This window comes from Hemiscyllium ocellatum, chromosome 18, assembly GCF_020745735.1.
Source record: "Hemiscyllium ocellatum isolate sHemOce1 chromosome 18, sHemOce1.pat.X.cur, whole genome shotgun sequence".
NCBI lineage: Eukaryota > Metazoa > Chordata > Chondrichthyes > Orectolobiformes > Hemiscylliidae > Hemiscyllium > Hemiscyllium ocellatum.
In genome coordinates, this window is record NC_083418.1 from 72,502,307 (window position 1) to 72,525,853 (window position 23,547).

The 23,547-nt window shown below is 43.2% G+C and overlaps 2 protein-coding genes across 2 annotated transcripts in view; one reads left to right on the top strand and one right to left on the bottom strand.

Annotated features, from left to right (window-relative positions):
- Positions 1 to 5,654: 5,654 nt before the first annotated feature.
- Positions 5,655 to 7,270, bottom strand: kcna4 (potassium voltage-gated channel, shaker-related subfamily, member 4). The gene has a single exon (XM_060838603.1). The coding sequence runs from the start codon at positions 7,189 to 7,191 to the stop codon at positions 5,746 to 5,748; it is 1,446 nt and encodes a 481-aa protein (XP_060694586.1). The 5' UTR covers positions 7,192 to 7,270; the 3' UTR covers positions 5,655 to 5,745.
- Positions 7,271 to 7,366: 96 nt separating this feature from the next.
- The window catches only part of fshb (follicle stimulating hormone subunit beta), an 88,790-nt gene continuing 72,609 nt past the window's right edge, over positions 7,367 to 23,547 (top strand). The window contains exons 1-2 of the mRNA XM_060838665.1: positions 7,367 to 7,376; positions 7,472 to 7,590. Coding sequence (XP_060694648.1) covers positions 7,367 to 7,376; positions 7,472 to 7,590 — 129 coding nt within the window. The remainder of the gene's footprint in view (positions 7,377 to 7,471; positions 7,591 to 23,547) is intronic.

Genomic DNA, 23,547 nt, shown 5'->3' on the forward strand with positions numbered 1-23,547 from the left:
TGGCTGGGCCATCAGAGAGAATTTAAAATGTGGAAGGCCAGCTTCAGCAATACAGAGCTGCAAAGGCATTTAAAAATGCGAGAACGATTATGTGCTACATTTAATCCATTTATTGAGACAATTAACATTGCATAAAAGTCTAACATAAAATCTCTTTGTCTCAATGGACATCTGTGCATCTGGAATGTTGCTGAAATGCTGCTGCATGTTGGTCAGATAAAAGACTGTGATTTATATTGAGATAATGCTGGACTTTCTGGTTATATTTAAAATGGTGCATCAAATGCAAGCAAATGATTTTCATGGCAGGTAGAATTCCTCACCAGTGCTCCCCTGAATTTAAGCTCCTTATTTTGATTGTTGAACTGAAGGGGATGTCAGGCATACTTCAGTAATTCAGCTATCGGTTTGAGAGGGCACTCGTAATGAACACTCAATGTATTCATTCTGAAGGATCTTCACAACCTGTTGAGCTGAATCATCAACAAAAAGCACAGACAGGATTGAACGATACATGTGCCTGCTTGATATGAAGCATGTAATAATTTGTCAGCACCATTTTATCCATCTCAGGCCCATTCTTCCGGGAGAAGGAGCTGGTTTAATGGGTCAGGTTACACCTGAACTGGCAACTTCACCACTGCCTAATGTTGCCTGGTTTGCAATATTATTCCCACCTCCTGCCTGTCCACAAATGGCACATCGCCAGTTAAGGTGTAAAAGACCTATGAGGATCGGCTACTCCATAACACTGGGAATAGACTAACTGATGCGGAGAAGTCTCCAGTCAGTGAAGGAAGCCAACACTCCACACAGTCTGGAAAGTCCTCCCCACTTACTTGCCTATTTGGTGCATCTGCTCCATTAGGTCTTTCTCTGAAGGGTGTTCCGCCCCTGCTATCGTGTCTTGATTCACAGGGCGCTTTTTGGTTTTATTTTAATGAGTGATGGGGACTTCAAGATGGAGACACCCATACATACAATACAGGCTAACCTAGACTGGCAGCTTTCAGAGACCACTAATAATTCCATTATTATTATTATATGGAGTTCAGGCAATTGTCACTAATTGGCCAATTCTGAAAATTGCAGCCAGCTGTCTGTTCCCGTGCAATCTGAAGGGAGAACCTCAGTGAGATTCACACCCCATCAAAAAGCCCAGCCTCTGAGTCAGTTGAAAGTTAGACTTGAGGATTAGTTAGATCACAGCTGGCTTGTAACGTAAAATTACACCAACAGAGTTTGTTTAATTCCTGCTCTGACTGAAATTACCACGATCGACATTCCTTCTCAACTTCACCCCGTGCCTAAGTAATGGTGACCCTCAGGTTAAAAAAACCAACAATGGCCTCCCTCTAATGGGAAAGAGATCCTCGGGGAGTATGGTGGCTTTACTCGATTTGTGCTGATAACAGCAACAGTTTGAAAGCAAGCTAAGTAGCCATATATACATATGCAGATATAATGTATATCAGCTCATGTAATGATAACCTCTTTATAAATGGAAAGGGTCATACCCTACCAAAAGTTGAGGAGTTCCCAAATTATACAGAAGCAATTCAGTTATAGTTTTACAAAGAACTTTGCTGGGGGGGAACTGATTAATGCTCCAACATGTGTAAATATTATTTGAGATTAGATTCCCTACAACATGGAAATGGCCCAACAAGTCCACACCGACCTTCTGAAGAGCAACCCACTCAGACCTATTTACCTACATTTACTCCTGACTAACACACCTAACACTATGGGCAATTTAGTATGGCCAATTCACCTAACCTGCACATCTTTGGATTGTGGGAGGAAACTAGAGCACCCAGAGGAAACCCATGCAGACACGGGGATAATGTGCAAACTCCACGCAGTCACCCGAGGTGGGAATCAAACCCAGGTTCCTGGCATTATGAGGCAGCATTGATAACCACTGAGCCACTGTGCCGCCCCTTTACATCCACTGAATGTTGCATTACTACAGTTTGAACTCTGCAAGAAGTTTAGTTTAGGTTTGAAAGTGCTTCCTAAAAGCACCAGCTTCTCCAACTGATTGGCTTTATCCTTTCCTATGGCAAAGTTAAAAATCACATAACACCAGGTTATAGTCCAACGGAGTGCTACTCCTTCATCAAGTGTGGAACATAAGAGCATAAGACACAGAGTTTATAGCAAAGGATTACAGTGTCATGCAACTGAAATAATATATTGAACAAACCAGGTTGCAGGTTTCGATTAATTAATATGTAAACTCCAGAAGTTCTAGGATTTACATATTAATGAATCGAAACCTCCAACCCATTCTAAAAGTTGAAAGACTGAATAACAATCTGGGTTTGTTCAATATATCATTTCAGTTGCATGTCACTATAATCTTTCGTTATAAATTCTGTGTCTCATGGCCTTATGATACACAACCACCTGATGAACAAGCAGAGGTCCAAAAGCTAGTGCTTCCGAATAAACCTGTTGGATTATAACCTGGTGTTGCGAGGTTTTTAACTTTGTCCACCTCAGTCCAACACCGGCTCCTCCACATCATGGCTTTCCTGTGGCAGACAATGAGTGCAAATAAAGAAGCGTTCTGTCAAACAGGATTTAAAAATAAAACAATTGCAATGCCACATTCAACCAGATGCAGAACAGCATGTGGGCAATATTCCAGGTGTTGACAAATAATTGGTCATGAACAATATGGTGAATAATTTCCTTATGACATGGACATCATGTCGTGACTTAATAAGTTTTCACATGAACCTGAACTGCTGGGCAACTAGAAATTCTACTTAGGTCAGCAGTGGTGGTATTATAGAATCATGAAAGCAGGTAATTTGGCCGATCAAGTCCCTGCCAATGCCCTGAATAGTGTGATGCTGGAAAAGCGCAGCTGGTCAGGCAGCATCCGAAGAGCAGGAGAATCAACATCGACTCTAAGGGTCTGTTTCCATGCTGCACATCTCTACGACTCTATGATTCCTGCTCCTTGGCTGTTGCCTGACCAGCTGTGCTTTTCCAGTGCCACACTCTTTGACTCTGATCTCCAGTCCTCATTTTCTCCCAATCCTGTGAATGGCATCCTATAACTCATCCCTGTAACCCTGCACTTCCTATTTCTAGTCCATTAAGCCTGCACACTACGGGCAATTTAGCACAGCCAATCCATATAACCTGCTCATCTTTGGACTGTGGGAGGAACCCACGCAGACAAGGGGAGAATATGCAAACTCCACACAGATAGTCACCTGAGAGTGGAATCAAATCTGGGTCCCTGGGACTGTGAGGCATCAGTACTGATTCTATACTACGTACTATACTGCCCAATCATTCTGATAGTCAGCATGGGTAACATAGCCACCAAAACATTTCATCCGAAAATTTATTTCGAACAGATTGCAATGCCAGATCCAACCAGTGAGAATGAGCATTTGGACAAATGGAGTCTTAAACCCAATTGATTTGACCTAAACGTTGTCACAGAGGCCCTTTGGTCCATCTGCACATACCTATCTAATCCAATATCATTTGACCAAAAATTGTAACTTTGTTCCCTGAACAGAAATATGGGATACTTAGGAGTGGTGTAAGACCACTGGCCAGGAAGTGGAAAAGGGGTCACTAATCTGGAAGTGTTTTCTCTCTGCACAGACGCTGCCAGACGTGCTGAGTTTCTCCAGCAATTTCTGTTTTGGGCAATTGTCCAGGGACTGAGTGCCCTGACACTCTGAAACCTACTGGGGTGCCAACAAATCATTCAGTAAGTGTTCGCTCGCTCGTCTGCTGCCAAACCAGCGGGAAATTTGAAATCTTCGCCTACGGCCTGCCAGTCTGCAACTGAACCACAACATCCCCCCAATCGGCGCCCGAACGATTCGAAAACAATTAAACCATTTCATACCTTCTCGGTTCACCACGAGTGCGTTCCTCTCCGACTTCTAGGACATCGGATTCTGAGGAGGATCATTCATTCAAAGTGTTTATATATATATGTTTAAAAATCCACAACATATGCCTTTCAGAGCGAGGACTGTTGCATTCCCCTGCGCTCTGGTCGCTTTGAGGAAAACATTAAGAGCCATCGTTCGGGTTATTTAATGTCCGCTACCTCCATCCACAACCACCTGGTGAAGGAGCAACGCTCCGAAAGCTAGTGCTTCCAAATAAACCTGCTGGACTATAGACTGGCGTTGTGTGATGTTTAGCTTTGTACATCTGCAAAGTGCAACTGCATTCATTTCAGTCCGTCTGAACGAGGAAACGTAACGATAATCACTAGTTACTCCCGCTGGACTTTATCTCCTTAATAAGGAAGGTCTCTGCTTCCGGCTGAGGCGGAGATGCTGCAAAAAGCAAGTTTTCTGAAAAGTGCAAGTTCAGGTTTCGCTACAATCTCGTTGTGTTTGTTTCATTTCTGTAAATGTGGTCTGAAGTCACCTCCGATAGATTGTCGGTAGTTCGTATCTTTGACAATCTTTCACAGTATGGGGGCGGGGAGTTAGTACACAAGAGACAGACAGCAAGCTGAGTTCCCAAAAGTTCACAGTTTTGTTTCTCTGTGTTGGCAGACCAGGAAGAAAGTGTTTAAAAGCCAGGTGGTGTACGGCAGGTTTACTTAACTCGAAACCACAGCCACACGTCAAACAGTTCAGGACAATTCAACAGTCTTCTTCCCATTTCTAATGGGTTAATATTATGCTTAAATGAAATGATATCCAGCATCCTCCCCTAACGGCGCTCTGAAAGTGACTCGCTCCGATTTTAAGAAATCTGAACAGGCGATCGACACAAATTCGGTTTCTTTCGCTCCTGGCTGCCTTCCTAACTGTCCCTTTTTCATCAACCATCCCACCGGCCGAATTGTACGTGTAACTAAGTCCCACCTGCTAACCAGTTATTACTGGTCAGAAGTTAGCAGTTCCCCGTTAAACTTTTTTTTTCTTAAAACTTCTTTCTTTGACTAAAAGTATATATATTTTTGAAGTGCTTAGTCACTGCTGTGTCCAGATTAATGAACTCAATATACGAAATTGTCATAATTTCAGTTTTGCCTTTAAATAAAATGTGTGTGGTCTGATAAATCAGTCGGGAGATTACCAACAGTTTGACTGGGTCAGAGATTGTATTCTCTACAAGGAAAACAGAAAGACCAGACTTTAAAAAAAAGTTTGAACCAGTTTGGTTCAAAAGTTTGGGCAGTTTCCGGTGATTCTTAAACTATAGAAACTATCTTGGCTGACTTCAACAGAGAAAGGGGGGGGGGGGGAAGGGCATTACTAACGTTTTGGGGATATAGCACTGGGAAAACACGATGTAAAAATGAGTAACGACCCCACACGAAATTAAGAAGTGTCCTGGGTTTGAGTTCAGGTGCCTGGTTGCCTCAATCCGCCAATAAAGTGTCAAAAAGTAAGTTTTTTTCTTTCTGGTCTCCGTCTGAGAGCGGACACACAGTGCAAAAAGAAAGATAATTTCTCCAGCCACGGGGGCACCGCGCTCTTTATGGGTGTCTCTCCTGGTCGCATGCACCGCCCGTTGCGGATTTTGCTTTATTTTGGTTTTTTGTTGTGTGTCTATAATGAGAGAGAAACTTATCCCGTTAGGTTGTGAGTTCACTGCAGTCTCTGTGCGCCCCTGGCTTGCTGCTGGAGCACTGAATAGGGGGCAAGAGCGTGAGTGCTTGGACAACAAATTATTCTGGAGATTAAAAAGGTTATTAAAGGGGGGGGGGGGGGTGTCTGAAACGCCTCGAGGGGATGCTCACACGTCGGTCTCCACCGCCTTAAGGTGCAGGGCGTTCGGTTTGGCGCTTTCGGTGCCGTTGTCTTTGGATTTGAGGCACAGGGACTCCCGGAGGCTCTCGTCCATCTCCACATAGTCCGACTTGGCGCCCAGCGACGAGGAGGAGCAGGAGGAGCGCCGGAATTTGCGGAGGAGCGAGGGGCAACTGGCGGGAGCCGCCTGCGACGCCGGCGCTTGCTCCTCGCTCTCGGTCTCTCGGTGGTAGAAGTAGTTGAAGTTGGAGACGATGACGGGCACGGGCAGGGCGATGGTGAGCACGCCGGCGATGGCGCACAGCGAGCCCACGATCTTGCCGCCCACCGTGATGGGCTTCATGTCGCCGTAGCCCACCGTGGTCATGGTGACCACCGCCCACCAGAACGCGTCCGGGATGCTGGTGAACTGCGACTTGGGGTCGTCCGCCTCGGCGAAGTAGACAGCGCTGGAGAAGAGGACCACGCCGATGAAGAGGAAGAAGATGAGCAAGCCCAGCTCCCTCATGCTAGCCCTGAGCGTGTGCCCCAGGATCTGCAGGCCCTTGGAGTGGCGGGAGAGCTTGAAGATGCGGAAGACCCGCACCAGGCGGATGGTGCGCAGGATGGCGAAGGACATGGCCTGCTGGCCATTGGTCTGGCGGCTGGCCAGGTCAGTGCCCAGGGTGATGAAGTACGGCGCGATGGACACCACGTCGATGGTGTTCATGAGGTCGCGGAAGAAGGCGGCTTTGCTGGGGCAGGCGAAGAAGCGCACCAGCAGCTCGAAGGAGAACCACACGATGCACACCGTCTCCACGATGAAGAAGGGGTCACCGAAGGGCGAGGCCAGGGGCCAGCCCCCCGCCGCCGGCCGAGCGGTCCGGTTGGCGGGAACCCCGGCCGGGCGCGGGAAGTCCTCGTCCCGGAACTCGGGCAGGGTCTCCAGGCAGAAGATGACGATGGAGATGAGGATGACCAGCACCGAGACGATGGCGATGACCCGGGCGGGACTCGAACTCTCCGGGTACTCGAAGAGGAGCCAGACCTGGCGCTTGAACTCGTCCTCGGGCAGGGCTCTGTCCACCTCCTTGACCAGACCCTCCTCCTCGCGGAACTTGAGGGTGGCCTCCTCGCCCAGCTCGTAGAACTTGACCTCCTCGCTGAAGATGTCGAAGGGGACATTGGCCGGTCTCTTGAGCCTGCCCCCGGACTGGTAATAGTAGAGGATCGCGTCGAAGCTCGGCCGGTTGCGGTCGAAGAAGTACTCGTTCCTGAGCGGGTCGAAGTAGCCCATGCGGCGGCTCGGGTCGCCCAGCAGGGTGTCCGGGAACTGGCCCAGGGTCCGAGCCTGGGTCTCGAACCGCAAGCCCGACACGTTGATGACCACCCGCTCGCAACAGGCTCCCCCGCCCGGGGACTCCGCTGCCCACGGCGCTCCCTCTCCGTCCATGGTCCGGTAGCGGTGCGGGGATCCGCAGTGGGGACGGCGGCGGTGCTGCAGACCACCACCGTCCTCCTCCTCCTCCTCCTCCCCCTCGTCCTCTCCCTCCTCCTCCTCCTCCTCCTCTTCCCTCCGCCCTTCCTCCTCCTCTTCCTCCTCCTCATCCAACCGGAGGCGCGGACCGATGTCTCCCGGCCGGTCCCCCCGCCTCCTCCGGGTCTCCCCCCTCTTCCTCCGCCTCTGCCGGCCCCCTCTCCGCCACCTCCTGCCCCCGTTGTTGTGGTTGCAGGGGGCGGGATCCCGGCCGCCTACTCCCGCCGCCTGGTGACCGCTGTTGGCGGCGGCGGCGGCGGCAGCGGCGGCGGCCGCCCGGGAATTGGCGAGCCGCTGGGCATAACCGTAAGGCGGGTGAGTGTTGCACCCGCCACCTTCCACGCTCACCATCGCCACCTCCATGTCCCGTTCTCAATGAAGCCAGCCTCAAGAAACCACCAGCAACGATAGAAAACTCTGTGAGTTCAAACAGAACTGTATCTCTCCTGACAAAAAATGTCTTGTGTTCAAAACAAAACTATTTCTCTTTTCTTCACAAAACTCTTCTTGCACGTGTGTTCAATTGTAACTGTTTCTTCCTGTCTTGTGTTCAAACAAAACTGCTTCTGTCCCCTTTCTTTACAAAACCGTGTCTTCTTGTTTCAAGTAAAAGCTGTCTCTCCCCTTGTGAGTGAGTGTTCCAATTCTGTGTATGTGTTCCGACAACTTATTGAACTTTTGAGGGGTGACTGAAAGACCGAGCGGGGCAGGTGAGGGGTTGTGCTGGGGAGCACCAACAAAGGCGAGTTCACTTTCTGGCTTGCCCCATTCACAGGCTCTGCAAGAGACAACAAACAACAAAAAAAAAAACAAACAAACGGGGAAAAAAAAGTTGCTGCTGGAATCGCCAGGTTAGGCACAGTGCGTGTTATTAATAGACACCTCAACTCCGCCACCCAAACAAAACAAAAACTTGGAAATCTGATTTCCAACCTCCTCTCCTGTCAAATAATTTCTAGGTTGAATTCACGTGGTGCTTAAATGAATAATATCAGCCGATTTCTTCCTGGCACGAGAGAGACAAAACATCTCTGTTTTGAGTTTAACCGAGGTGGGGGGGGAGGGGGGGGGTTGGTGGAGAGAAGAGGAGCGTGATGAACCAAAACAAAACAAACATAGTGTATTTTTTGCACATCTGATGTCCTGCTTTCCTTTATTACATTTGTGGGGCGGGGGGTGGATTGTGAGCAGGTGCACAGTTCCACCAACCGCTGTCCAAAGTGACCGACTCCTCCAGGGTCCTGAGACAAAACGAGCCTCTCACCCCCTCAGCACCCCCTCCCCCTCAATTATTGTGATGTTCTTGATGCGTGAACGCGTCTTAACATCCCTGGCTAAACAAGGCTCCTGAACCCTTCAGCAACTAAACGCCGGAAAGTGGGATGAGAGGGGAATGCTTATTTACTCTGTTAAATCGCTGCCAAGGTAAAGCTGCACACACACACACACATACACACACACATACACATAAACACACACATACACACACACATATATACACACATATACACAGACAGACATACACACACACATATACACATGCACACACACACATATATACACACACATATACACACACATACACAGACACACACACATGCACACACATATACACACACACACATATATACACACACATACACATATACACACACATATATACACACACACTCAGACATACGCACACACATACACATACACACTTAAACAACCTTAGAGACAAGGGGATTAATAATTTATTTTCATTCGAAACAATTTTGATTGCTTCATTTCGAACTGGGCAGCTCCAATTTTGTGTGTCTGTGAAATAGAGTATGCACACACACACACAGACACACGAGATTGATTCGTCTGTACATTGCACAGCGAGTGAAGCAAAAACTGCAGACTGCCTCATAACCTCACTTATATTCTCTTCAGCTTCAATCCACACAGACGAATCTTTCTAACGCGAACACGTCTCATATCCCCAAACAGCCCTACTGCAGGTAGATTAGAACATGAAATGATGTACGAGAAGCAAAGGCCAGTAATACTTACAGATTCAACCTCGACAAATCCAGTGAAAATTTAGCTTCCATCTGGTACCCATGGCGTTTAGAGATTCCGTCGAGCCACTCTCTCGTCTGCTTTGCCAGAAACAAGATACGGTACCACAGTGAACAAGACAGTGTTTGGGGTGGTGGGGGGAACGAGTCGTCACTGTTATTCCAGTCCGGCCACGTTAACAAGTGACCTGTCTCCCGAGTGAAATCTCTCAAAGCAAGATTTCTGTGAGCAAAAGCAGAGAGTTGTATTTCTGTGCAAACAGCCGTCAAAACAGACATATACAAATAAAACCAAGCCAGAGGGGCAATGATCCCGTGCAATTCAAGCCTAACATGTCATTGAAACAATGACAGATTATTGATAATTTACCTCAAATCGAGGAGAAACTGCAATTGCTGATAGGCTTCCTGAAACCAATTTCAACAACAGTATTTTCTTTTTTGATTTACCTGTTTGAAGCCAGAATACTTATATTTATCATTACAATTTCACACGTTAGTTAGTCCTACATGTATATAGCTCCTACTGTTGCTGCTTTCAACTCCAATGGTGCTGTATATTCTGAAGGGCAAAGCAAAGTGTTTTTCGGTGATTCACCCCCAAACACAGCAGCATTACAGCCTCACTTAGTGGTCGCAAAAGAAATTGCAGCTTATTGGAAATGTTCACAGTGTAACTTTAAAATTAGCCACGACACTTGCATAACCACGTTTTATATATATATATATATGTGTGTATACACATACACGTGTGTGTGCGTGCGATTAATGGGAGTTCTCAATACAAAACCAAACAATAACAAGTTCAGAGTTTGGGGCCGACCCCACCTTCCAATTGAGATTTTTTGTCAACCTGATAACATTACTTCAAAAAATGGCAACAGGTTGTTAAAATATAGCAATAGCCACGCGAATTTAAATTGGAAACAACCTTCCTTACTGCTCAGAGAGAAAAAAAAAGAAACAGAAATTGCTGGAGAAACATTTGTGGGGTGAAAGCAGAGTTAAGGTTTCCGGTCCAGTCAACCATGTGAAGCCACATGGACTGTGGCAGGGGTACAAGGTGTGTTCATGTATCAGCAACATTGCAATAGGTCTGGGACGGGGTGGGAAGTGGTTCTCCTGAGGGAGTGAGGGGCACATTTTGCGTCAATACCCCCGCAGGAGTCTGTCGCTTTGGACAGCAGTTAGTGGAACTGTGCATCTGCTCTTCAATTTCCCCGCTCCCTCCACACTTAACCTTCCCAGTAGAGAGAAATGCAGACCAGCTCCTGCTCTTGTTTCAGATTTCCAGCATTCTTTGTTTTTCTTTCTCTCTATTCTTCAATGTTGGAATGATGTATAGAGAAAAGAAAGCTCCAAAGAAAAAAATAGGATACTGACTTTATGAAAATATATGATGTTTTCCAAATAGATTAGCCTATTCGATTGAATTGACACAGTGACTTTTCCTGAGTTGGTTAAGTCCTTAAACACAGTTATAAAGTTGATTAGAAAATAAATAATACTGGCTTTAAAGATAATGAATAAAGGTCATGAGTTGGAGATGCCGGTGTTGGAGTGGTGTACAAAGTTAAAAATCACACAACACCAGGTAATAGTCCATCAGGTGTTCAAAGTTTGGGAGAAGATTTGTAGCTTGGGTGCTCGTTGTTGTGGTTCTGTTCGCCGAGCTGGGAATTTGTGTTGCAAACATTTCGTCCCCTGTCTAGGTGACATCCTCCATGCTTGGGAGCCTCCTGTGAAGCGCTTCTGTGATGTTTCCTCTGGCATTTATAGTGGCTTGTTCGGCATTCATGCAGGAACTGGAGTTGTTCGTATGTGGCGCTTAGGCGGTTGGCACAGGATTCCCATTTCCTGGCTTCTTTTAGCGTCTCCCGCCCGTAGGTGTTCAAAGTCTGGGAGAAGATTTGTAGCTCGGGTACTCGTTGTTGTGGTTCTGTTCGCCGAGCTGGGAATATAGCGGCAGAGACAAGCCACTATAAATGTTGGAGGAAACATCACAGAAGCGCTTCACAGGAGGCTCCCAAGCACTGAGGATGTCACCTAGACAGGGGATGAAACGTTTGCAACACAAATTCCCAGTTCGGCGAACAGAATCACAGCAATAGTCTAACAGGTTTAATTGGAAGCACACTAAACCTGTAATCACCTGATGAAGGAGCCTCACTCTGAAAGCTAGTGTGCTTCCAATTAAACCTGTTGGACTATAACCATAAATAAAGGTGTTTGCCTGACAGATTGGAAAAGTAACACATTTATATTCACAAACCTCTAATATGTATTGGTCTCACTATTTGAAATAGCTTTCTTCAGCCCAAAAGAGAAAATGCTGGAAAATCTCAGCAGGTCTGGCAGCATCTGTCAGGAGAGAAAAGACTCTTTGTGAAAGGGTCAGTTAGACTCGAAATGTCAGCTCTTTCCTCTCCTGACAGATGCTGCCAGACCTGCTGAAATTTTCCAGCATTTTCTCTTTTAGGTTTCAGATTCCAGCATCCGCAGTAATTTGCTTTTATCTAGCTTTCCTCAGTTTGATCCAACATATTAAATAGATGGACCAAGACATTTACTAAATAATCGAGTAAAAAATGAGGTCTGCAGATGCTGGAGATCACAGCTGCAAATGTGTTGCTGGTCAAAGCACAGCAGGTTAGGCAGCATCTCAGGAATAGAGAATTCGACGTTTCGAGCATAAGCCTTTGTCCAAAGTTGCACAATGCACTGTGGATTGGAATTTTGCAAAACAAGGCAAGAAAAACAAAAATTATAATGTTTCTGGGGAAGGGTCACTCAAGCTGCGAGTGAACTCTAATTTCTCTCCAGAGATGCTGCCAGACCTGCTGAGCTTTACCAGCAATTTCTATTTTTGTTTCTGATTTACGGCGTCCACAGTTCTTTTGACTTTTGTTACAATGTTTCCACTGGACCAAATACTCTGGGAGTGGGCCATCCTTTGGTACAAACTGTTAATTTAACATTTTCCAATTTTTATAAAAATTCATGGGATGTCTGTACTGTTGGCCAGGCCAACATTCCTAACCTATTCCTAATTGCCCCTGAACTGAGTGGTTTGCTACACCATTTCAGAAGGCAGTTAAGAGTCAATCCCATTGCTGTGGGTCAGGAATAACATGTCGGCTACACCAGGTCAGGACAACATATTACCCTCCGTAAAGGATACCAGTGAACCAGATTGATATTTATTACAATTAATGCTGATTGACAGGATCAACATTACCTTTTTTTCCCTATTCATTCACAGAATGAGGGCATTTCTGGCTAGGCAGCATTTATTGCCCATTGGGCAGTTCAAAGTCCACCACATTGCTGTAGGTCTTGAGTTACATGTAGACCAAAGCAAGGATGGCAGTTTCCTTCCAGAAAAACCATGAGTGAACCAGATGCGGTTTCCAACAATTGACACACAGACATCATTAGATTCTTAATTCCAAGTATTTATTGAATTCAAACTCCACCACCTGCCATGGCGGGATTTGAATCCAGGTCCCTGAAACATCATCTGGATCAGCAGTCCAGCAATAATACTACTAGGCCATTCCCTCCCCTACAGGAGACCAGCTTTTATATTCCACAATTATTTGCTGAATTTAAATGCCATCTGCTGCTGTAGCACAACTTAAACCACTGTCCCCAAAATATTAGGCCTCACCTCAGGAATACTAATCCAGTGACATTGTTACTCACAGAGAAGAGAGGGTGAATTGATGTCAAGTCAAGATCAGGTGTAGAAATAAAGAGAGGGAAATTGGTTAATATTGAGAAAATAGGAGTCAGAAAGAAAACGTATGAAAAACATGTTAAAGCATACAAAATTGCCATTTCAAAAGTGCAAACAAAAATTTGCCTTACACAGGATTGCGATTTAACTGTTCAAATTGTTACTTTTTAGGGCTGGAGAAATCAATTTCCATTTCATTATCAATGTAAGACTGTATCCAATAATGGATATATTTCTTGTTTCATCACACTTGGAAATCGGTTTACAGTTTCGGATTGTCACATTGTGCATTACTCCACATCATATTGTGGCCGAAATTGTTTTTCGTTTTACTGAAAAAGGTAGTAAAGACATTGTTTGATTCACACTGGGTTCCACAAAGAGAAAGTTACTTTAAGATGGGTAAGCTGTGAAACTTTGCTACAACACTCTTTGATGAACTTTGAAACCAAATACTGCTGTTATATTCTCTATTTTAGTAAGTAATTTGATAAATTGTACATTTAAAGGATGCAACTAATAATGGAAAATAATCAACAATTAAAAAGGAAGCACTTGATGATTTTCAACGTAAATGTTGTTTCTGCCTGCCATACTTTGTTAACATAGTGAAAAAGACTAACTATATAATTTGTAAACTTGATCATATAGTTTCAGAAAGAAATACAGTCTATTTTCATTTTGAAAAAAAGTCTCAGTCAATCATCAAATGAAGAGATAAGAAGTGGGTCGGTTTAAGTTGGCCAGATGCAGGAATGAAATGTTTGGTTACAGAAGACCGTAAGAAATCTGAGATTGATAGCAATCCAGTTTGCTATCAAACCAACTGCTGGATGCAATGTACATTATTATTTCTTTTACTTCTCGCCTGCCTGTTTGGAGTTTGCACATTCTCCCCGTATCTGCGTGGGTTTCCTCCAGGTGCTCCAGTTTCCTCCCACAATCCAAAGATGTGCAGGTCGGGTGAATTGGCCATGCTAAATTGCCCTCAGTGTCAGGGGTGAATATAGGGTAGGGGAATGGATTTGGGTGGGTTTCTCTTCGGAAGGCGGTGTGGACTTGTTGGGCCAAAGGGCCTGTTTCCACACTGTAAGTAATCTAATCTAATCTAATCTAATTTCTAATTTTTATTGCATTCTTTTCATTATAATACCTACTATGCTGGGTTTTAAAAAAGAACAAAATGCTAGGCACCTGAAAACAAATTGAATACTTTACTTTTACTTTCAAGACTAGAAATACCCACTATCTATCTGTTTTGTTCAACCAACCATCAACCAAGCATCTCTCTCTGCCTCCTCTGAACTCCATGAGACACTTAACTCCTGCACTGTTTTGTAAGTTGCACTTGATTGGCGATTTATATATGCTCCCACAACAAAAAGAGCACAGCTCACTTAGTGTATAAGGATCCAGTTTCAGTTGTTTCTTAATTAAAATACTTTTACAATGCACCCCTTGAATTAAAAGCTATTCAAAACTTGCAGCTGGAGACTTTAAAACAGCTGATTTTGCTTTAAGCAAACACCAAATGATAATCTAAATTAGGTTTGCACGTATTAAGGATTAAGACACTTGCTTGCCCAACAAACCAATCCAATCACTCCAAGGAGAATACCAACTTGCATGGAGGTTTGTAACAGTCAGAATGGACCTCTGATGGGATGGGTTTTAGCTGGAGTGGGATCAGAGAAGTGAACATGAGGTCCAAGAGATTTAGAGGGCCTAGCAAATTGAAGTGGGAACTGTTATACTGGATGTGATAGGGGCTGGTGAAAAAGTCAGTCAAGGCAAACAAATGAAAGGCTCAATTTATATCAATGACTGATTACAGGAATAGAAGGTATGATAACTAAATTTGCAAATGATATGAAAATAGGTAGGAAAGTATACAATTTACAAATGAATAGGTTAGGTAAATGGGCCAACATGTGGCAGATGAAGTTTAACGCGGATAAGTGTATGGTTAACTATTTTGGTTAGAGGAATGGAAAGGCAACATTATCAAAATGGAAGAAATCTTAGAGTGCTTTGGTGCAGAGAGATTGCATGTATGAATCCCCGAAACCTAGTACATTGGGTTTAGCAAATGGAATGTTTGGCATTAATTGCTAAAGGAATAGAATATAGAAGGAGGGAAGTGTTACTGCAACGATACAAGGTCTTAAAGAAATTGCATCTTGAGTATTATGCACAGTTTTGGCCCCTTAATGAGGAATGTAGTTGATTGGAGGCAGTTCAGAGGTGGTTCACTGGATTAATTCCAGAGATATGGAGCTTGTCTTGTGCAGAGAGATAGACCTAAACTCTCTCATGGTTAGTAGAATGAGAAACCTAATTGAAGTATATAAGGTGTTAAGGGGGATTCACAAAATAAAACTGGGAAAGGATGTTGAAACCCATCCAAAAATTGTTGGAAAATCTAAGCAGATCTGGCAGTATCTGTGGAGAGAAAGCAGAGTTTGCATTTTAAATCTAGTATTCCTTCTTCAGAATGGGCTCTGCCAAATGCTGCCAGACCTGCTGAGAACTTCCAGTAACCTCTGTTTTTGTTTCAGATTTCTTGCATTTGTAGTTCTTTCATTTTTTTTAAAATAGAAAAGATATTTCTTCTTGTGGGGCAATCTAAAATGAGAGGACATAGTTTTAGGATAAGGGGCAGCAGTTTAAAACAGAGATGAGGAGAAATTCCTTCTCTCAAAGGGTCATCAATCCGTGAATTTCACTACCCCAGAATACAGTAGATGCTGGGCCATTGAGTCAACTAAAGGAGAAGATAGACAGATCTTTAATTAATAATGGGTTGAAGAGTTGTGGAATGTGGGCAGAAAAGTGGTGTTGAGGTTGTGATGAGGTCAGCCACGCTTGTTTCAAATGGTGGAGCAGGCTCGAGGGGCTGAATAGTGTACTCAGGTCCTGATTTCCTACGTTCTAATAGGAAGTATCACCAATGTCCACATGTGGTTCCATTTCAGGGTACTGACTGGAAGTGTCCTTCAGGCTTTTGCATTAAGCTATTTGGGTTTCAATTCTGTTCACTGAGAGTAATCTCGGACAATGCCCTTTAAAATGCATGGAAGACAGGGTTGGCTGAGCTTGCAAATCCAGTCATGTTGAACAGAGTAGCAAGTTCAATACTGGACACTAAATGAATGTTCAATAAAGAGTGAATATTAAAAATAAACACATTGTTTCTTTCACAATAAAGAAATTACAATAACTCCACTATAACTATCAAGGATCACGAATGTCCTTCAAGGAAGGAAGCTGCCATCCCTACTTGGTCTGGCCTGCAGGTGACTCCAGACCCACAGCAATGTGGTTGACTCTTAACTGGACTCTGGGCAATTAGGGATGGGCAATAAATTCATCTCATGAATAAATAAAAACAAAACTTTGAAGCATTCCAATACTTTTACTTTCAATCTCAATAAATAACGGTAATGCGCACGTGAATAAAGTGAAATAATTGTAATGCGAAGTATTTAGAAGTGAAATTAAAATTCAAAAACTAGTCTTTGCTTTGTCAGTAATTCTAATATTGCCAATGAAGCTGGACAGGAAAGTTGTTGGCATGGTGAAGAGTCTTCCTGTTTCTCCAGGAGACTTCTTTACAGTCTTCGAGGAGAAAGTGAGGTCTGCAGATGCTGGAGATCAGAGCTGAAAATGTGTTGCTGGAAAAGCGCAGCAGGTCAGGCAGCATCTAAGGAACAGGGAATTCGACGTTTCGGGCATAATCCCTTCATTCCTGATGAAGGACTTATGCCCGAAACGTTGAATTTCCTGTTCCTTGGATGCTGCCTGACCTGCTGCGCTTTTCCAGCAACACATTTTCAGCACTTCTTTACAGTCTGTCTATAACCGCTGCAATGTTAGCTGATGGACAGATTTCACCAATGAATGGTTTTCCCCACATTATGATTGCCTGCGTCTCCACTGCACGCCAACAGCACTTAACATTTTAGTTTTAATTGTATGGGAATCAGCAAGAAATAAGAGAGCAAAAGTATCACACCACTTCCCGATTCACAGTCAGAAATATAGATTTTGCTTAAACATCCACCAGGGAGTCTGCCTAAGCTCCACTAACAATACAAGTTCTTCACAAGCTGCCAAGTCAAAGGGTTAAGTTGAAGTTAAATTCATTTCTTTGTACTTCTGATTAAATTATCCCAAAGCATACCGCACTTCCAAAGAAATAATGGTTCAGAGTGCAGTCTTAATTAGAAGGCTTTTCTGTTTACTTGTGCATATTTGCTGACAAGAGTATCCTCTTCAGACACAGAGAGAATGTGCAAACTCCACAGACAGTTGCCCGAGGATGGAATTGAATCGGGTCCCTGGCGCAGTGAGGCAGCTGTGCTAATCACAGCCACCGTGCTGCCCCTGGGTTGTGTGGAAAAAATTGATATTAGTCCTCTCTGCATTTTGTGGAAGAAAGCAGTCAGCAGTGTTAAAGCAACTGGGTGACTGCCAACAAGTAGATTGTGAAGTTCGAGAGTCCATAGTGGTCAGGTCTGTAAACAAAAGTGGGGGAGCAGCTAACCAAAAGCAAGTGACAGGATCCCAATAGAATTTGTACATCAGGAAACAGCTAAAATACAAAGAATAAGTACAATTATTTCCTGAGATTGTGACATACCTTTTGACATCATTCCAGAAAAAGGGCATGAATCTTAAAGATTTTATAAGCTAAGTAGACTCTTAGTGGTGAAATAAGGAGTAGCACTGTCAGGCATAAGCCATTATAAGCTGTCACGTTAAGGTAACTGTGCTGACTTGTTCAATTATATTTGATATGCAATAAGTTTGGTTCTGTTTAAAAATATTAAATGTGGCTCTTTTCTGTCATTTAACGGCTGGATTCGGATTTCACCTTTGAATAATGATATTTTCCAATGGGACTACAGCCACTACTCTATTTCCTGTCCCTCATCCAATTTTGTATCCAGGTAGCTACTGTCCCTTTTAAATTTAATGAGTTCTAACTTTACTTACAACCCTTTTGGGTAACACTTTATGAAATGCCTTTTTTTTTGAAAGGAATCATGTAGACTACATCAATAACCATTGCAATATAAAGTATTTAATAAATTGCTGGATGACATTCAAATGGCATTGTTTTCATTATGTGGAGGTTGTATTCATTTACTGAATGTAGATAAATAAGTGATCACTCATAGCAATGTTTGTGATCTGATACACACTGTTGTGATCCCAGTGATGTTAATAATCGACAAGTCAGATCATGGAATGAAATCTGACTTGATTGATTTTTTACATTTAATGTGATGATCATTCTCTGAAACAAAACTGCTCAAAACTGCCAATTTTCTTTAACAGCAAAACAGATGTTCAATACACAGAAGAAAAAATATAAAATAAAACAAATGAAGCTACCTAAATAGAGAACATACTTTGAGAAACTTTAAAACATGAAGTAAAACAAAGCCTCATCTATTCTTCAAAGCCAACTCTTTTACAATGCTCTAGTCCAGAGAAATTGCCATTCAATATCACATTTTTAGGTTCAATATATCCGCTTCTTTCCAGTTCTAACCTGTGAACTTTGAAGTCTTCTTATATTAATGTTCATAAAGTGTGGATTTTCTCAGAGTTTTGATAATTTGCTGATTTCAATTCAACCAATCATGGTGTAGAGATTTCACAAAGTTAACCTTTATATGGAGCTAATTGAGTTCTCATTGAACTAACCTTTATTCCTTTCAAGGAAAGAAACTAGAATTGTTCTGACTCTAGTCAGGTATCCTCCTTACTTTTATGTCTTAAAATTGGAAATCTCTGAGTTGTTGAATATAAAGTCAATCCTTGATCATTTTGAACCAAAATCAAGCTAATACATTCAAAGTTTACACTCTTAATTGTAAACCCCACAGTCTCAAAAATCTTCCATTAACATTTCAGGGGATTTGCAGTCACTTGCTTTCTAACACATAATGAGTGAACTAACCAACACCCATATGCCACTAGTTTGAAAACCAAACTAGATTTGTGTGTGTGTGTGTGAATATATATATATATAATATATATTCAAGCTTTATGCATGAGCCTTGGAGCTGATGTATTTACTACCTTGTATGTTTAGTTTAAGTGAATCCTGCTATAAAGCAAACTACTTACTGAGTATCTCACGTTGAACATATCACGTTACAAGAGTCATCTTGAATCATTCAGCACCATTGTTTCTGAAATGTTAGAACCAATCTCTGAATAACAAGATTCAACTCAAGTACAGTGTGAACATAAGAACACAAACATTGGTGTGATGTGAAAGGAACTAAAATCAAAATGAAAATGTTGTGGCTATATATAGTGAAAGCTATGAATTTTTTGTACCATTGCTTTTTACAAAGGTGTATTCAATAAATTAAGTGCATTTTATTTACTCCCAGTCACAGAATCACTTTATTTTAGCCAATCAAACATTTACAATTACTGGAATGTATGGTGGATGAAGGTGTGAGAGCGAAGTGTTAGGGATTGGAGGTGATCAGGAGATCAGTTGTGTTACTTGGCATTCAGACGAGTTTCTTAGGGAACATGACTTGCTTCATCCTTGTAAAGGAAACATACAAAGATTATCAAGTCTCAATTAACAACTATTAGCGATTTCAATTTTTTTGGGGGTTGAATCAGAATGCACATCTATTACTTTAAGGCATAACATAACAACACAACAATAGCTTGCATTGACATGGGACTTAGTATTATGAAATGCCACAGGGTAGTGAGTAAGTGGATTAGGGTGAGAAATGGGTCAGGGAGAGTAGAGTAGCAGATGAGTGAGGGGCAGGTTGGTGAAGGTGTAGGATGACAGATGCTAACATGGGTAGGTGGCAATTGAGTGAGGCTAGTACAATAATAGATAACTGAGGTCACGAGAGTGGAAGGTGAGGCAGTGGGGTTGGTTATTCAGGGTCAGTCCATGACATATGACTGGAAGTCAGGGGCAATAAATTTTATTTCTCATTATTGACTTTGTTTTATATCTCCTAGACTCTTTTTTTCATTCTTGTGTAGATCATAGGTGTGGCTGACTTGACCAGCATTTATTGCCCGTCGCTAGTTGCCTTTGAGAAGTTGGTGGTGAGCTGTCTGCTTGAACACTGAAGTCCATTTGCTGTAGGTTGACCCACAATGTCCTTTGGAAGGGAATTACTGGAAATTCAACTCATGACAGTGAAGGAATTGTGGCATATTTCCAAGTCAAGATGATGAGTGTCATGGAGGTGGTGATATTCTGATGTATCTGCTGCCTTTGTCCTTCAAGATGGAAGTGATGTTAGGTTTGGAATGTGCTGTCTAAGGATCTTTGGTGAATTTCTGTAGTGCATCTTGCAGATAGTACACACTGCTGTGACTGAGCATCATTGTTGGAGGGGGTGGATATTTGTGGATGTGGTGCCAATCAAGCAGGGGCTTTGTCCTTGATGGTGTCAAGCTTCTTGAGTGTTGTTGGAGCAAATCCCATCCAGGCAAGTGGAGTGTAGTCCACCACACTCCTGACTTGTTCGTTCTGGATGGTGGACAGATTTTGGGGAGTCAGGAGGTGAGATACTTGCTGCAGTACTCCTCACCTCTGACCTGCTAGTGTGGTCACTAAGTTTATTTAGAATCATAGAGTTGTTTAGTATGAAATAGAACCTTCAGTTCAACTCATCCATGCCGACCAGTTAGCCCAAACTAATCTCATCCCATTTGTCAGCATTTGGCCCATATCCCTCTAAACTCTTCCTATTCATATACAAATTCAGATTCCTTTTAAATGTTGTAGTTATACCAACCTCTGCCACTTTCTCTGGCAGCTCATTCCATACACGCAACCACCATTGCATTAAATCGTTGCCCCTTAGATCCCTTTTAAGTATTGACTTCTCACCTTAAACCTATGCCCTCTAGTTTTGGACACCCCCACCCCAGGCAAAAGACTTTGTCTATTTTATCCTATCCATACCCCTCCTGATTTTATAAACCTGTATAAGGTCACTGCTCAGCCTCCAATGCTGCAGGGAAAATAGCCCCAGTTTATTCAGCCTGTCATAGAGTCATACAGATGTACAGCACAGAAACAGATCTTCAGTCCAACTCATCCATGCCAACCAGATATCCCAACCCAATCTACCGGCCAGAACCTGGCCCATATCCCTCCAAACCCTTCCTATTCATATGCCCATCCTGATACCTTTTAAATGTTGCAATTGTACCAGCCTCCACCACTTCCTCTAGCAACCCATTCCATACATGTATCACCCTCTGCATGAAAATGTTGCCCCTTAGGTCTCTCTTATATCTTTCCCCTCTCAAGCTAAACCTTTGCCTTCTAGTTTTGGACTCCCCCACCCCAAGGAAAAGACTTTGTCTATTTATGCTAGCCATGACCCTCATGATTTTATAAACCTCTATAATGTCACCCGTCAGCCTCCGACTCTCCAGGGAAAACAGCCCCAGCCTATTCAACCTCTCCCTACAGCTCAAATCCTCCAACCCTGGCAACATCCTTGTAAATCTTTTCTGAACACTTTCAAGTTTCACAACATCTTTCCAATAGGAAGGAGACCAGAATTGCACACAATATTCCAAAAGTGGCCTAACCAATGTCCTGTACAGCCACAACATGACCTCCCAACTCCTATACTCAGTACTCTGACCAATAAAGGAAAGCATACCAAATGCCTTCTTCACTATCCTATCCACCTGTAACTCCACTTTCAAGGAGCTATGAACCTGCAATCCAAGGTCTCTTTGTTCAGCAACACTCCCTAGGACCTTACCATTAAGTGTATAAGTGCTGCTCTGATTTGCTTTTTCAAGATGCAGCACCTCACATTTATCTGAATTAAAGTCCATCTGCCACTCCTCAGCCCAATGGCCCATCTGATCAAGATTCTGTTGTAAACTAATGTGACCTTCTTCGCTGTCCACGACACCTCCAATTTTGATGTCATCAGCAAACTTACTAGCTATACCTCTTATGCTCACATCCAAATCATTTATATACTTGATGAAAAGTAGTGGACCCATCACCAACCCTTGAAGCACTCCACTGGTCACAAGCCTCCAGTCTGAAAAACAACCCTCCACCACCACCCGGTGTCTTCTACCTTTGAGCCAGTTCTGTATCCAAATGGCTAGTTCTCCTTGTATTCCATGAGATCTAACCTTGCTAATCAGTCTCCCATGGCTCTCCAATCCTGACAACATCCTTCTAAATCTTTTCAAGTTTCACAACATCCTTCTGATAGGAAGGAGATCAGAACTGCATGCAATATTCCAAATTTGGACTAACCAATGTCCTGTACAGCTGTAACATGACCTCCCAACTTCTATACTTAACACACTGACCAATAAAGACAAGCATACCAAATGTCTTCTTCACTATGCTATCCACCTGCGACTTCACTTTCAAAGAGCTATGAACTTGCACTCCAAGGTCTCTTTGCTCATCAACTCAAATTTGGTGAGTTCTTTTGAGTTTCTGGTCAATGGCAATCCCCAGGATTTTGAAGTGGGGAAATTCAGTAACAGTAATACTATTGACTGTCAGAATTACATGCAAATTCGAGTCTTAATGAAAAGCCGCCAAGGGGTGCTTACTAATGACCTCTGAATGGAGTTCCTCAACATTACTATACCTACAATCTGTTGCCTCACTATGGTGATAGACTGACATTTGTCTCAAAGTCACCTCTGCTCCTTTGGTGTCGTGTCTTCCTTTGAGCATTTCAGTTGTCTTACCAAGCTCATTCGAAATCATTGTTCATTATCACTCTGGAGGAACGATCAGCATTTCTTCACCAAGATACTTTCCTCCTTTCCTTCCTTTGTCTCTGTGCCTCAATGACTTCACCACTTTGGTGATTTCAACCTCCATATCAATTCATCATGTTCTCTCTCACATTGTCCACTCCTTTTCATTCTTTGAGGAGTAACAAGCAAGTTAGACTAAGAAGAACCAATGGACATGATCTATTTGGATATCCAAAATGCTTTTGATAAGGTATCAGACATGAAACTGCCAAATAAGAGCCCACGGTGTTAGGGGCAAGATATTGGCATGGATAGAGGATTGGCTGACTGGCAGAAAGCACTGAGTTAAAAGTGTCTTTGTCAGGATGGCAGCCGGTGACTAGTGGAGATCTCATGGTTCAGTGTTGTGACCATAAATATTCATGTTAACGATCTGGATGAAGGAGCTGAGGGCCTTGTTGCTACATTTGCAGATGATGCAAAGATGGGTGAAAGGACAGGTAATGCTGAGGAGGCAGGAAGGCTGCAGAAGGACTTGGACAGGCAAGGAGAGTGGGCAAAGAAGTACCAGATCAAATATAATGTGGGAAGGTGTGAGGTTATGCACTTTGGTAGGAAGACTAGAGGCATAGATTGTTTTCTAAATGGGGAAAGACTTCAGAAATCTGAAGCAAAATGGGACTTAGGAATCCTAGTTCAGGAGTCTGTCAAGGTTAA